The following is a 15,311-nucleotide window of genomic DNA, read 5'->3' on the forward strand; positions in this document are numbered from 1 at the left end:
CCGATCGTGTGCCGCTGAAATCGGCGTCTACACTAGACGCGGCGGTTCATCCGATGCACCTGTCAAATATGACCTGCACTGTGAGGCTCCGCGGGCTTAGCTGCAAGCATGTATACAACCTTGTTGCATGAAGCCCCATCCCGGGAGAAACATGGAGTGTATGCTTAAATTTAGCTGCTGTCCTATGCCTCAGCGTACTAGAGCGGCAGTGACCGAGACAGATGACATGCTCCAATGGCCAGGATGATTTGCTTCTTTCCATTTACTACTAGGTATTGATTGGCCTGAAAACTCTGGCTTGCGACCCCGAGCTTCCCGGTTACCAGTAGCTCTCTCCTTGGCCAAGATTGAAGAATCCTTTCAGACCAAGTAGAGCAAGCCTGCAGACTTCCTATCCGCCACGGAAGACATACCAAGAGGCGTTGACCAGGATTACCTACGCCAATAATACTGTATTTTATGCGGAAAGTGCACGAAATGACCCGCAGATAAACCTAATCCTTAACAAGAAGGTCTCATGCGGGAGCTCCCAGGACAGCCGTCTCCCCCGCTCCGCCCCGCCCCGGTCCCTCCCTCCTTGACCCATCGAGGGAAGCAGAGAGGTCCATGAGACAGAAACTCAAGCCCATCGTAGGAATACCTGAAGATATCGGTCGAACTTGCGGGTAACGATGCCTGCATCATCCAGGCATCCTCTTCGGCAAGACACAAAACTTCCATCTTTGGCTTCGTTTCGTTCATCGTGATATAATCGAAGCTGCGCGGCCTCCGGTCTGGCCCATAGCGAATTCGCCATGGTGTAGGGCCGGTGTGATGCGATGACGCCTTTTGCCAAAGCGTGCGGCTCATCGCGATTATGACATGGGAAAACTCGATTGTCCGCCGAACTACGACTCAAGAACCTATTGGTGGTTCTGGATGCAGGGGGTTCGCCCCTGAACGGCTGTCTCGGCAGGCAAGCATCATGTCTAGGCCTTGCGGCGGCGGCGGAGTTTCCGCGGAATAGGATGGCTTCTTCCGTGTGATCTACTCCAGGTAGTTGATAATTTTACTACTTGGCAATTAGGTGGGATCTGATTCGTTGGAGGTAAAATCGAGATATCGTATTTGACCCCTGCACAGCCGCGCCGTTGTAACTCCATGCATTTCTACATCTGTCATCATTTTAATCTACAGGTCTAAGCAGCTAAATGACAGTGTGTGATGAGCTTAGCCTTGGGTGGGTGAGGTCTGCAACCGTCACAATCCAGCTGGTGCCGATGAGCTCCAGTGTTGTAGAAGTGGCGAGAGAACAATGTGAGGACTTTTGGTCCTTCAAACTACCCATTTGAACAATTCTTAGGCTTCTTGAAATGGCTCCATTTCCATGATGGCCAATCTTGAAATCAACCGCGGTCGATGTTGAGCGACAGTGCCTTCCTGGCGAGTCTATGGGCGAGGAAGACTGCTACATTAGGCTTTATAGACCCTGCCTATCGAATTCGGTTCCGATCCCGAGCTAGAACTAGCATATCGGCAATTGAGTTGGATATCGGCAGTATGGTTTTCAGCAGACAAGCAAACCCCTGAATCTACAGACTCGATTTTGGACCATTGTTCAGGGCGAGCTGCTTATTCATGTTGAAAGAAACTTATAATTCGTAGACATGGTACAGAGTATGGCAATTTTCATGTGGAAACGTCCAGGCTTCTGCTCGATACCTGAATGTCCGCATAATCTACGACTAGTGTGCGGACTTTCATACCGATCACCCATGCCATAAAGAGGGTTGCAATTGCCAAGATACAATTTCCCGTAGCCACGTAGTGAAAATAGGTGGAGGATTGCGAATATCTCGGATTCGGTTTGCCGCAAGGGACTTGGCGAATGATAAGCCAGCTAAATCGTCAGTAATCATTAAACTGATTACTCGATCCTGGATCTCAGCTGACACATCACTGCGGGTCACATCACCTCAAGGATTGTGGAAAGCCAAGCTCCTCGACTGGTTGGAGAGCGGGTGATGTCTTAGCCGACAGCGGGTCATGAATTAGCCTGCATCACGCAATACCATCGCGACGATAATAGCGAAAGGAGACGGCGCGATGAGAAATGGTCATATACAACGAAGCGAGGACGACTGTCTAAGTTGTGTACGGAGGAGTTCTGCGAAATCTATTTATTTCTCAGCTATGCCCGCTGAAAGGGTTGTCCTCTCGGTTGTGGTTGACGTAGTCCAAGGCGTGGCTGTCATCGCCTAACCCTTCCCAGCTGCCAAGCGCATTGGCATATTCGTCCTCATCCATACACTCAGCTCCTTCTGCGTACTGGATGCCGCCTACGACTAGCCCCTGAAGACCGCGCATACACAATGGAAAGCCCGACCGACGCCGCATCTCCAAGTTCAAGTCGTCATGTTTGAAGTTCTGCCGCATGATTCTCAACGCTTCCTTCCATGTTCCACGTATCATAACAGGAGCACCCAATGTCAAGAAGAGAGGTCCGTCGCCGAGAAACGCATCCATCTTCTCTGAGTCCAACGACATGTGAAGCAAATCCATTCGACACGGATGAGATGCCTTCCGGCTTGTTATCGCAGGTTGCAGTACCCACCTTCTCGTGTCTATGTCGTGTACTAGACTGTCGAAGTTGAGTTGCAACAATCTCAAGTTTTTCGGTGACTTGAGCAAGGTGTCGACGAATCCATGCAATGCGCCAAACTCAATATTCAAGCGGCGGCCCCAGAAACGATGGCTATCGTTCTCGTCCATTACCGGGAACATTGGCCGTGGTTTGATGCATAGGCGCAGAAACCATGCGTCCTTGAGAAGCTCACTCGTCTGAAGTCTATACTCTCCAGTCCCCATGAAAAGCATTTTGAAACTTTTCGGAGCCGTGACATCCATCTCAAACACCTTCAGCCGAACACCTAGCTTCCCCAGTGCCGGCAGAAGCTTTCCAAGAGCTTCAACAGACAAGTTAGCTCCTGACCTGGTTCCCGCCAGGCGGTTCCATTCCATAGGAGCCGCGAGAAGCTCAATGAGGGACTCGTGGCTCATTGCTCTGCCCGTGTCGGCGTATCTGCGTCTCCAGTCGGTAGATTCGTGCACGTAATCGTACACATCTAAGCGATGTACCTTTGGCAATCGCGCTATTGCTTCAGCGACTTGTCGGACATAGTGCCCCCCTTTCATGAGGTTGGAGTATTCTCGATGTTTCTGTTTATACAGGCTGTACGCTTCCCAGAGAAGCTCTCCCTCTGCCAACGAATCGAAGCCCTGACTGACTTCGTCAAGTCTTCTTTGGAGACGAAACAGAGTTTCTTTTTGTCGTGTTGACAAATCGTCCACGACCGGTGGGAAATCGAGTCCCCCTGTGTTTCTGGCCTCAATTGCCCAGTAAATGGTTGTGAGAGCGTACCTGGAGAACGACGCGGGATCTGCGGCACTGAAGTGACAGTAGTGCCCCATAACAAGGCGGACACGTTTGACGTTGTTGCCAAAGGCTCCGTGTCTTGATATGTTTACTAGACGCGTAAGAGACGCTTCCGTGGGTCTGACGGTGATGGATGGCATTAGACGCGGCGAGGCTAACTCATTTAGCTTGTGACACGTCAGGCGAAGTGACTTGATGGTGTTGAGTTCATTCTGGGCCACTTCGTAATCGGCGGTAACGTATTCCGGGTTATCCACCAAGTTGGAATTGTCTTCGCAGTGATCTATGATTCTGTTGATGATCTCGGTTGGGAGATCATTCAAGCTCAGCTTCCGGCCAAGTGGTCGTTTGTTGATGATGGTACGAATGTGGTCGTGGCGTTCGATTAATCTTTTCGCGATCAACTCCCGGGACCCATCAGAGGCGACTTGCTCGCTAGACATGTGGCTAGCGACGATGGGCTGATCATTTTCAATGCATCTTCCAATCGGCCAGTCATTCTTGATGTGAAGCAGTGTTTTGTCCACATCTATCAAATGCTCATACAGCGTGGCAAGATTGGCATTGTCGAAGGTGCTTATGTCGACGATACGAAGCTCATTTTCACGAGCAACAATTTTGTCCCGATTCCATCTCTGTTCACCTAACTTGGATTCAGAGGGTTCAGTGCCCGAAAAATCAACATGCCGATTTCCATCCACTGTCGACCATTGGGTATCGAACCATGGAGGTGCCCAAGAGGACATTTCAGAAGTTGTAAGTCAAAGCACCCACTTTTCGACCACCCCTGCATTTCGACCACAATGAATTGATGCCATCACAATCACCACCGCTTTATTGAATCAATTATCAGCTACCTCTGGAAGCCACGATAATGCAACTTTCGGCCTCGCTAGGTAATTCAGATGCGCTGGATTCATCTGAATCACTTTCAGCCTCGCCAGCCTCAATCTGAGCTTGCCGCACCTCTTTGATCGTTGCAAACTTCGTATTTGGGTCTAGCTCAACAGCCTTCCTCTTCATGCTGGCAGTGTTGGCAACCTTAGCCTCTAGAAGCTCTATCTTTTGCTGGGCGGTAGCCAGGGCAAAGGACTGCTCTTGGAAGCCTTTTTTAACCTTCCTAAAGAGCTGACGTTGTGTGGCGATGCTTTGTTCCAGCTGGCTGAATATATGCAGCTGGTCCCCTAGGTCCTTCACCTTCCTTGGCGTAGACCACTTTACAGCAGATGAGGCTAACGCCCAGCCCTCTATACCATGGGCATTCTGGGCCATAGGGTTATCTCTGGCAACCTTGTTGAGTGGTGTTGATGGTGTTGATGTTGTTGTTGTTGATGATGTTGCCTTCTGAACCAGCAGCCCATTCATAAGCGGCTTTGCAATAGCAACAGGCCATAACCCAGTGTATTTCCAGCCACTCTTGATATTTCCTGCAGTCAGCCCAGCTAGGCGAGCCTTTCGATAGCAGGAAATAAAGTTCCTTTTACCTATAGCAGTAGAGTCGATCCACTGACTAAGATATCCAAGCTCTTTCCTATATGCTGCCTTAACAGGGCTAAAGACTGACTGGTCAAGTGGCTGGAGGACATGTGAGGTGTGTGGCGGTAAGAATAACAGATAGATGTTATTGGTATAGCATAACCACATAAAATCTGTTGTTGTATGGCTCCCATGGCCATCTAGGATGAGGAGTCTAGCCTGGTCAGGGCTAGAGGGCTTGGTCTGGGGGATAAAGACTCTCTGCAACCATTCAATAGCAGTAGCATCAGTCGTCCATCCATTTTCTGTTGCTGTAAACTCCCATCCATCTAATAGGCTAAGATCAAGAGGAAACCACTGCTGCTGGACTGTTTTTCCCTTATAGATAACCAGGGGATGCAGTGCCTTGCCAACAGCAGAGACACACTCGATGATAGATACCCAGGCTCGTGATCCAGGCTGCTTTTCCTGACCGACTTCGTGGCAGCCCTTCCCAGCACTAGCCCATTATCCCCCTTGCCCTCAAGGATGCCAGTCTCATCCATGTTATATCGGTTGGCTGGTTTGATGGCTGTGATGCGAGGCATCGCGAGATATTTGAACCAGTCCCTGATAACCTCAGTAGATGCACCATTAACACGCCTTGAGTCTATAGATCGACTTCTCTGGACCTTGATGGATGGGTTTCTTCGCATAAAGCCGTCTACCCACCTCTTGCCTAGAGGTTGGGCGTCCCCCATGGATTGGAGGATGCGATGGGCGAAGTCCTTTAGTTGTTGATGCGTTGGTGGCAGCCCAAGGTCGGCCTGGGCAATCACCCAAGTAGCTAGGCTGGCTTCTTGGCTAGCAGAGAGCCTCTGGAGGTCTTGAAATGCTTCTTGCCTTGGTTGGTGGCCTTTTATTCGGCTTATAAGCGTTGATCGTGGCACACCCCATCGCCTAGAGGCAGTGCGACTAGATACGCCATTTGTGATGTCGTTAAGGGCCTGAATGACCTCATCTTCAGTGTATTGTTTCATTATATAATAAAAGGGGTATTCTGAAAAAATGATGTCAATTGATGAAGGATTAAAGATGTTGTGATAGTTTGAAAATTGGGTATAGTAGTTAATGGGGTGGCTGGGCGGTATTTTTGGGGTGGTCGAAAAGTGGGTGCTTTGACTTATGGAAGGCCGGCCGTGTTGATTGATTTTAGAAGTGCTAGGTCTCATGAGCATGATGCTGAGATCGAACCCATTGCCACAGTAATGAAGGAACATGGGAACATACCTGAATGCCGAAGTATCACGTACAGAAAATAGTAATCAGGTGAAGCCTAGACGCGTGGCAGATGTGGGTCTCAAAAAAATCGGCATCGCCAAAATATCAGGGGCTTCATCACGTGATAGGATCGCAGTTGCGGTTTTCATCGTCCGCGAGATTCAGTTGTCTCATGGGCTCATCTGTGCAGCAAGTTAATAACTCTACGATACCTACTCAGACAGAGAATTGGTTTCATCTTCAATTGGTTCCTCAGATTGATGATTTCAGTGCGCGGGTTCTCAAGCTAAGGTACTTGCAATAGGCCTCAAACCTCCTGCCATGAACCTGGCTTAGCACGTCGGTTCTGAGGAAGTCTTTTCTGATTGATAGGTACCTTACATAGGAATGCTGCTGAGGACTTAACATCAGCTTTGTTCCGCCTTGTACACAGTCATGCTCACATTCCCACGTGAAGCCACGGCAGTAGCACAGCCTTTTTGTGATGCATCCCAAGGTCAATAATTCTCTGGCACATGGAGCAAGCTCTTATGGGACTCAATCTATTCACACTACAACTAGATGTAGCATTTTGTCTGGCCTAGGTACCATCATGTGAGTCGAATCATAGACGTATGCCCCACCCTTTTTGGCCTCAAGTGGCTTGATTGTCCTGATGGAAAGGCGCGTTGGGGAGGAGGCTAAGACGGGGCTGTTTTGGCCCCGACTTCCGTCGTTCCTGATCAATTGAAAGTTCCCATCGTCTGTGGAGGAATCATCGCTGGAATTCAACCGCACCGATTCTACTTTTTCAGACACGACGTGCTCGTCACTTGCAAAAGCTTATCGAGCACGCAGCAAGAAAAGTAAAGTTGTCGGCAAGTGTCAGTGTTCAAAACGAATATGCATGAATGGATCGAAGTTTACATAAGGCGTTTATCGATAGCGGGTGTCACATTTGGCTCAGTCGAGAGGCTTGATGACAAATTTGGTCAAATCAGTGAGCGTCTGCCGAGGAAGTCACCAACATCTACTAATCACTCCATTGCAGGACCAGGGTTGACGGCTAAAGACGTGGGTATCTGGATGACAAATTGGTAAAGGAACGGAGCCAAGAACGATGTCCAAGTATAAAAGCCCGAGGAGGATTAGAGCCTGAACTCTCTGTAACACAACATAGAAAGCAACAGCTTTTCACGCAACAATTTACAACTGCCTTTTGCACTCACTGAGAAGAAAACAAGATGTCTGCCACCCGCACTGCTCTCGTTCTCGTTGACCCCTACAATGACTTTCTTCACCCCGAAGGCGCTCTCACGCCCCATCTCCTAGACCTCCAAGAGAAGGGCACGGTTGAGAACATTAGGTCCACCGTCGCCGCTGCTCGCTCCAAGGGCATTCCGATCTACTACGGCATGCATCAACAGTGCAACGAGCACACCTTTCTTGGATGGAAACACATGACACCAAATAATGTTAAACAGAAGAACTCGCAAGTTTTCAAGGAAGGATCATGGGGCGCCGAGATCCTTCAGGGCCTTGAGCCGGATCCGTCCAAGGGCGACGTCGTTGTCAGTCGGCATTGGAACAGCGAGTAAGGTCTTCCTATGCATCGCACATGAATCAAGCGTCTAACGAGAAACCTCATGAAGCTCTTTCGCGAACACTGATCTGGACTTTCAGCTCCGCCAACGCGAGATCACCCATCTGGTTTTCGCGGGACTGACGGCAAACACCTGTCTGGAGGCCTCCGCGCGTCATGCCTTTGAACTGTGAGTCCCGCTCTGCCCTCCGTCGGACTTAATTAAGCTAATAAGCCAAGGGGGTATCACGTCACTCTATTGTAAGTATTCTTGAATGTCGAATCATGCATGAGCGGAGCACGGAAAGACTAATGTTTCCGCAGGAAAGATGCCACGGCCGGATGGTCCAAGGAATTGACCGATGCCGCGACGGAGCTGATCTGGCCTCTCTTCGCCCAGGAGGTCCTTAAGACGGAAGAATGGGTCCAGAAACAAGCAGTCCAAAGCGTGATTTAGGCCGCCTACATTCGAGCAGTGGATAGGGTAGGTACTTTGCCGTTGTGCCAGCTGATGAAACAAGAGCAACATTGGCCTGCAATAAGCACGTACTGTTTAGATGCGCCGTATTTCCCCCCTGTGTAGCTTTTGAATCAAATTACAATTGTGTCTCGCATAAATCCTAAGGTGAAGCATGTGTCGTAGACGCCCTACGGTGTGACTGTGCTGCATAGTGGTGTGACCAAATTTGTCAGCATCCTCTGCGTTGGCGGCAATCTCCCCGCCCTCCAACTCCAAATTGGTCAGCAAACAGAGTCGAGCAATGCCCCAATGTACAAGGAACTCAAGCCGGTCGAGAGAGACCTTGATCCAGAGAAAAAGCTCACTGAAATTTAACCAAAAATATGCCAGGGAAAATCAAGCGGCTCACCGATTATCGGACATTCAGCCCTCTTCATCGCGTATCAAATGCCAATAATGTTCTCTTGTTGCGCTGTTCGTCACCAGACAGGCTGAGCGAGTGCTTTGGATGCCGGTGAGTATTACTTCTAGTCTCACACCCGAAAACAATATCGAGCCTCGGGATCAGTAATCTTTCTGATGCATTACCGGATTTGTAAGTTGAGAACGGACTGATCCAGCGGAGAAGTTGACGGAGTAGTCCGCTCGAGCGGGGTGGATGCACGCATGTACATGAGATCAGCTTGCCAAATTTGTCAGCAAGCCAGCTCGTCCAGAAGGCGATCCTCGCCATGAAGAATTCTGTCTGCCGCCGAAAGCGCTGGATAAAGTGATGCCATAAAGTGCTGCTATTAGATGGAGCACGTGAGTATTATTCAAGATGAGTTTTGCTATCCGGGAAGTGTCCCCTATAATCCGTAATTATAGAGAGAACGATAGAAATAATAACAAGGATAACGACGAAAACGACGACGACAATAATAGATAATAACGACGACGAAAGCGAGAATACGAAATATAATAGTCGCTTTAGAAACAGGCTACGGATTATATACGTGTATAGACACTGCCCGGATAGCCAACGAACACTGCCCGACTAGCAAAACTCTTCAAGATTGTATCATCAGAAGCAACTTCTACATCTGCAAGGCACATGAAAGAAACGAAGCAAAACGTTGTAGTTTGTAGAGCGTTCGCCTTCCGATAACCACGATACGGCTCACGAGGACATGTACGCAATTGAATGGCGAGAGCCTTGCTGTATACTTAGATATAGTCTATAACTTCTCACACCTTCATCCAAAACTGCCCGCCCTTGCTCCTTCGCTTAGCTTCCCTTGCCGCAAACAGGAAGACCGTGCCTAGAGTCAGACAGCACCCAGAAAATACCTGTCCTCCCAGGTACCGCCCACCTAATGCAGACACAAGCGCGCCCCCGATTGGAGGCCCTGACAAGACTGAGAAACTGACTATTGTGAAGATCATGCCAATTCTTGTGCCCTGCTTGCTAGGATCGGCTGTCAAAGAGGCTAGTGCGGAAGGAAACACCGCCTGGATACCTCCCAAGATGATCCCGCTTATCGCAGCCCATGCGTAGAAGGCACTCTTTCTGTCCACTGCAAGCCAAGTGAACATGGTGAGAGCACCAGCGCCGGCTGTCGGTACGAGCACTGTCAGGGCTCCGACGCGGTCTGCCAGATAGCTTGGTAAAATCCGGCCGACGATCCCAACGCCGCTCATAATCATCAGGACATCCAGCGACGATGTGTAAGACATACCCAGGATATCTCTGGCGTAGGCGGCAGTGAAGAAGAAGGCAAAATAAGAGCCCCAAAAGCACTGAGACTCGTCATTAGCAAAGTTTCGGGGAGTTCCGCAGAAAGGCCACATACCAGGTACATTCCTATACCATAGAACGTGTACTCCAATTCTTTGAACGCTTCCCACTCGACTAATTGCCTCGTTGTGCGAGGCGGAAGACGGGGTTTCAAGGACAGCAACGCGATAGCCAGAGATACGAGCTGTACAAGTCCAATTGCTCTCATCATCCAGCCAAACCCTACAAGTGGGAGCAGCTGGCGCACGATAGCGGGAAAGAGAACACCTCCTGTCGTGCTACCACATGCCGTGAACCCGATGGCCAAGGATCGTCGTTTCTGGAAGTAGGTTGAGACGAGAGCGATGGTCGGGCAGAAGAGACAGCCATTCCCGAGCCCAACGCATACTCCCTGAGATAAGAATATTTGCCAATATTGGGTCGAGAATGATGTGGCTATGCTGCCAAGAACAACCAAGATAGAGCCTACGAGGGCAACTGGGCGAAAGAGTCCGGCGTCAGTGAGACGTCCCGTGAAGGTACCGATGAAGAAAAGGAGGAAAATCTGGATTGATCCAATCCAAGAAATATCAGAAGGAGGTCGTCGCAGGGTCTGAGCATAGTGGCTTTGAAAGACGCCAAAGGAGTTGATAACTCCCCTACAATTGTTAGCTTCCTTGGGCTACAAGATGGATCAATTTACCAGGTGTTCATCACCACCAAGTGCGTCCCAAGTACTACATCTTAGGTCAGTGCTTGTTGTTTACGCAGCTGTCGGAAATTCCCACCGCAAAGCCACGCCCAGCGACCCCCGTCAGGAGGCGGCCCTGGCGTAGTGTTTGAAGAAGTTGTGATGTGACTCAACACTCGGTTCGGTAGGCTGGGCTGTCTAGAGTCCATTGGTAGCACAATTTCTGCGGAAGTGCCGCGTTGTTGGGCGGGCTCCTCATTCATCAGGTCAGACGGGGCCCGTGATGTACTGAGATCTTTGCCTCCCAGCTTGTCCGATATCGTTGGTTCGTTTTTCTCCCCCATCGATTTGATCATAAGGAAGGTCAGGAACGTCTCGGGAATTTTGGCTTTCGTACTGCTACTTCTCGGTGTTGGACTTTGCTTGATGTCTGCCGAAAGTTGATCAGTGCCATGAACTAACGGTGATGAAGGAGATAGGGAGCCTTAAGTTGCACACTTATCTTGTCTTAGGTAAAAGGCCAACTATGTTCCCAACGAAGACATCAATAAGTCCCTGCTAAAGCGTGTGTTTAAGATGCATAGATCAACCGGAAGTGATGAGGCAATATAGAAGCAGGGCTACTGCGTGGCCCCTGGGATGGCCCAAAGACAGAGTCGGACTCTCGGCGACATATCTAAGCTTGCCGACGTCGGATACTCGTTCTTTGCACATCATTCGTCTTTCTCCTTGTAATTTGCCGGCAGTATTCCTCGGGAAAAGTGCGACCAACCCGCTCTCGTCGGCAACTGCGTGCCAATTATCATTGCATGGTCAAATTGGTCAGCAATCTGGGTCAGGCACATGCGCCCTTCCTGGGTACGTAGGGCGAAGTCGACAAGCAAGTGGAGCTACCCCTCTTTCAAATTGGTCAGCAACCACCCTGGCATGACGAGGACTCTTCCGATGTCCAGCAGCGGACTCTTCGTGCACCTGAGAAACGTGGAGCGTTGTGTGAGAGGTAGAGGAAGAAACCGGCTTGATGTTTGGCTGAGCCTTTCACAAATAATTCATTACTTCGTCTCGAACCACGGTATCTACTCTCCTATCAAGCTAGACAGCTTCCGCTTCCACTCCTGCAACGTTCTATTCCGATCCTCCAGCTCATCCTTGGCTTTCCCTAGTTCTGCCTCAAGTTCCCGATTCTTGCGCTCCAGTTCCCCCTTCTCACTCTGCTCCGCGTCCCTCTCTGCAGCCTCTGCCCTCAGTTTCTGTAGCTCAGCCTGCAGGCTTCCGGTCTTATTCACTGCCGTCTGCATCATAGTCATCTCATTCCGCTGCATGCTGATTACCTGCTGCAACCGCTTCGTGTCGGCCTCTAGCTCAGAAACCTTGGTCTGTAGAATGGGCACGCTTTCGAGCTCACGGTAGACGACTGCTAGCGCTGAGTCGACCTCGGCGGGCAAGGTAGTGAAGCGTGATTTCCTGACTGGTGGATTTCGTGATCGGGCTGCTCTGTTTTCGGGTTGCTCTGCCGAGACCAGTCTGGTAGGCATCACGGGTGGTTCGGGGAGCGCGGGACTTGGATCTACACTCGTCGAATGCTGTGTTGCTTCTGAGATACCTTCAGCTACTTGAGAGACTTCTATGCGCTGAGGAGAGCTTGGGGGAGTTATAATGGGAGGGTTGCTATGCCAACCACGATCAACGCACACGGGACAGTACCAAAGGCTGTCGTCTCCGTGAAGCGCTTGAGAGCTCTTTGGGGGTTTATGTGCATCGTGATATGACCTTCGGCACGTGTCGCAGGGAACCAGATTATCAGGCTCCTGGCATACGAAACAAAAAGCATCATGCTGGCCCCCAGATTCTTCGTGCAGTCAGTCAAATGCTCAGCGCGCCTGCAGACGAGGTTCTCAAACGCACTTTTCCAGGCTTTATAACGTGCCAAAGGGGGCAACGCCTGTGTATCCGAGCCTACTGCTACAGTGATCGTGTTTGCAGCTTCAAGGTGGACTTCCTCACTGGTCGTGGGCTCCGTTGGCGGCAAAGGCCGCCGACTGCGCGTCGATGCAATTTGCTGCGTCCGGGCCCGTTTCGCAGGCCGTCCACTTGATCGTGGACTACTTGCTTCTCGCGTGGGAGACATTCTGACGACAAGACTGTCTCATCAGGGGACGGGTGTGCTGATGTTGGCTTCGCGGTGGCATTGACTGTGCAATCTCAGGAGCGCTTCGCCGAGATTTCGAAAGAAACGACGGAAGCTGATTTGTCTGAACAAAAGCAGTCACGTGAGTCTGTCCCAAATTTGTCATCAGCCTGCCAGTTGTGGCTGGTGAGAAGGTTCATAAGAATTGAAGATGGGATGAACTCTCTATGAGCAAGGAAGCTGCTGGATGCAATGTTTATTGCAAACAAAGCTAAAGTGGAACATTATTTTGAACAAGTAAAAGAATTCCTAAATCCTTCGCCGGTCGCAATGAGGGACGATCTAACGTTGCCACACCAGCACATTTAAATGAGGGACATATGCAGACCTGGGTCACACCGATCAGAAAGAAATGGATATCTAACCTAGTCAAAGTAACAAAAACGAATCTAAACACAAAAATGCCATATGGCTCAGACAGTAGGTTGTGCACCCTCCAGCTGTCAACACCACCCGCGGGCGGAACCCTTCCACATCCAACACAAACAAAGTCTGAGCCATTTTAAACCCCTGCCAGTGACCATCAGATGAAGTACGCGGACACATAAGACGTGTTGGATGCTGCATGAACCCCTCCTCCCTGTGCCTTTTTACTTCTCATTTAATCGGTGAAATCATTTTTTGGGGCCGTCATCCGTGGACCTCGATGAGGAGGTCGTCCTGCTGCTCTCGGCATAATCCTTAAGAATCTTGGATTCCTCCAACGTCTTGCGCTTGTCGTACTCGTCAAGCAGCTTGTACGTGGTCTCCAAAGGCAGCTCTGCCATCTTGTCTCTCAATTCCTGGGGCATAAGTTAGTACAACGCAGCTATTATGCCAGGGTATATGAGATGCAAACTTACCAGGGGGAACACGTTGGATGGCTTGTATCTGAATTCGTCAATCAGACGGTTCAGGCGAAGCATCTGCTTCCACGTGACAATGATGTCGCCGACTAAAAATGTCGGGAAACGGGCTGAGGAAATTTCTTCGAGGATCCAGCGGCGCTGGAAATACTGACGGAGGACAAAGTCCGTGGCGCCGACCCAGTGAGGCGCCTTGTCCGGGTCCGAGCCGTCGGTCGGCGGCGTCCAAATCCAGGCAATCTTCTTGATCCATTCGTGTTGTGGCGAGTAGTTGTGAGGGTTCTTCTCTGCGTCGCCCGGGTCTCCCCACGTACGCGGCATGACTTCGTCGATTTCTGCAACCATCGCGAGACCCGCGTCTGTGTGCTCCACCGCCTCACCTACCCAGCCGACGACCAACGCCGCGGCCTTGTAGATCGTCTTCATGTCTGCGTGGACGCGCGACTTCTCATACTCGTCGCGGGGGTTCACGCACAGAAAGTCGCACCAGATGCGCAGCGCCCAGTTCGCGTCGTCCGCCCCCTTGGAGGACGAGCCCAGGCCGAACAGCTGCCTCAGCCATCGCGGCGCGCCCGACTGCGGCCGGCGCGGCGATGTGCATTGAAAGCGCTGCGTAAGTGTCGGGTAGAGAACGGTGCGCACATTCTTGAGCGCCTGGGTGAGATGGGCGGTGAGGGTGACGGGCTGGCCGCCAACGAAGATTTTGTCTGTCTCGGTGGAGTCGCCGTACAGCGACGAGAGGGCGATGAACTCCAAATCGTCAGTCAGACGAACATGGACAAGACGGGCCTGAACCGGATCGTTGGGATTGTGCGTCGCCTGGATTTCGAGCAGGCGAATCTCGCGCCTAGACGAATCCAGACGCCTGTACGGAATTCCCATGGTCCTTCTTTTCCAACAAGACGGACAAAGAAGGCAGGAATCCCCCTGAAAAGCAACACCAGAACGAAGTGCCGGCGTTTATACCAAGAATGAGCGAAAGCGGACCCGGCTGGTCGGCCATTGGGTTCTGGGGTGCGCCATCGGCTGCCAACCTCGCTTGAAATTGAGTTTTCGAATGACAGGGGGTCAAAGGAGAAGCCGTCCGTACCCACTGATTGCGCGACATGATTGGTGTTTCTGCCCCGTCTTCAACGGTCCTGCAGCGTTTCTAGAATCCTGGCGATTCATAATCCCAGGACCGGCCTGTTCATTTCCTGCGCTTGTGCTGTGTTCGTGACCCAAGACAACCCCCTTTCGCCCTCATTGATAACCAATCGTCCACTTGGTGGGCTCCCAACAGTCTGAGCGAGGTTCGCAATCTTTTCGGCTCCACTTCTCATCTGCATAAATAGTCCAGGACACCATGGCACAAGGAGCCTCTCGCTTGGATTCTTCAACACGGCTCTGGGGTGCTTCAAACCCCACAACGCGAACGGTGGTCTGACTGATTGGTCTGCGCCTGGCTGGTTCGGTCGCGTGGCCGTCACGAGCTGCAGCCAACGATCCATCAGGAGTAGCGGTATTCGGCGTCCCCCTGTTCGGTACTCGGTGGCCCCATGTCTGACAGAAAAACACAAACACGTGTACATCTCAGAATCACAAGCGGCTAGAATCACCGTGATCCTTAGCCCTAACCGTACCTTGCCCTGTCTATCTGTAACCCCCTGACCTTACGTA

At 50.9% G+C, this 15,311-nt stretch overlaps 3 protein-coding genes across 3 annotated transcripts; 1 reads left to right on the plus strand and 2 right to left on the minus strand.

Annotated features, from left to right (window-relative positions):
* Positions 1-7,374: 7,374 nt before the first annotated feature.
* Positions 7,375-8,169, plus strand: COL26b_011394 (uncharacterized protein; the record flags this gene model as incomplete). Its single annotated transcript, XM_053184065.1, has 2 exons — positions 7,375-7,724; positions 8,037-8,169. The coding sequence occupies 2 exons, from the start codon at positions 7,375-7,377 to the stop codon at positions 8,167-8,169; spliced, it is 483 nt and encodes a 160-aa protein (XP_053031981.1).
* Positions 8,170-11,695: 3,526 nt separating this feature from the next.
* On the minus strand, positions 11,696-12,154 carry COL26b_011395 (uncharacterized protein; the record flags this gene model as incomplete). The annotated part of the gene is made up of 1 exon (XM_053184066.1): positions 11,696-12,154. The coding sequence occupies one exon, from the start codon at positions 12,152-12,154 to the stop codon at positions 11,696-11,698; it is 459 nt and encodes a 152-aa protein (XP_053031982.1).
* Positions 12,155-13,421: 1,267 nt separating this feature from the next.
* Positions 13,422-14,534, minus strand: COL26b_011396 (uncharacterized protein; the record flags this gene model as incomplete). The annotated part of the gene is made up of 2 exons (XM_053184067.1): positions 13,422-13,589; positions 13,650-14,534. 2 exons carry the CDS (start codon positions 14,532-14,534, stop codon positions 13,422-13,424), a joined length of 1,053 nt encoding a protein of 350 aa, XP_053031983.1.
* Between the last annotated feature and the right edge of the window lie 777 nt (positions 14,535-15,311).

This window comes from Colletotrichum chrysophilum (genome assembly GCF_026319265.1).
Source record: "Colletotrichum chrysophilum strain AFK26 chromosome Unknown scaffold_139, whole genome shotgun sequence".
Classification (NCBI taxonomy): domain Eukaryota; kingdom Fungi; phylum Ascomycota; class Sordariomycetes; order Glomerellales; family Glomerellaceae; genus Colletotrichum; species Colletotrichum chrysophilum.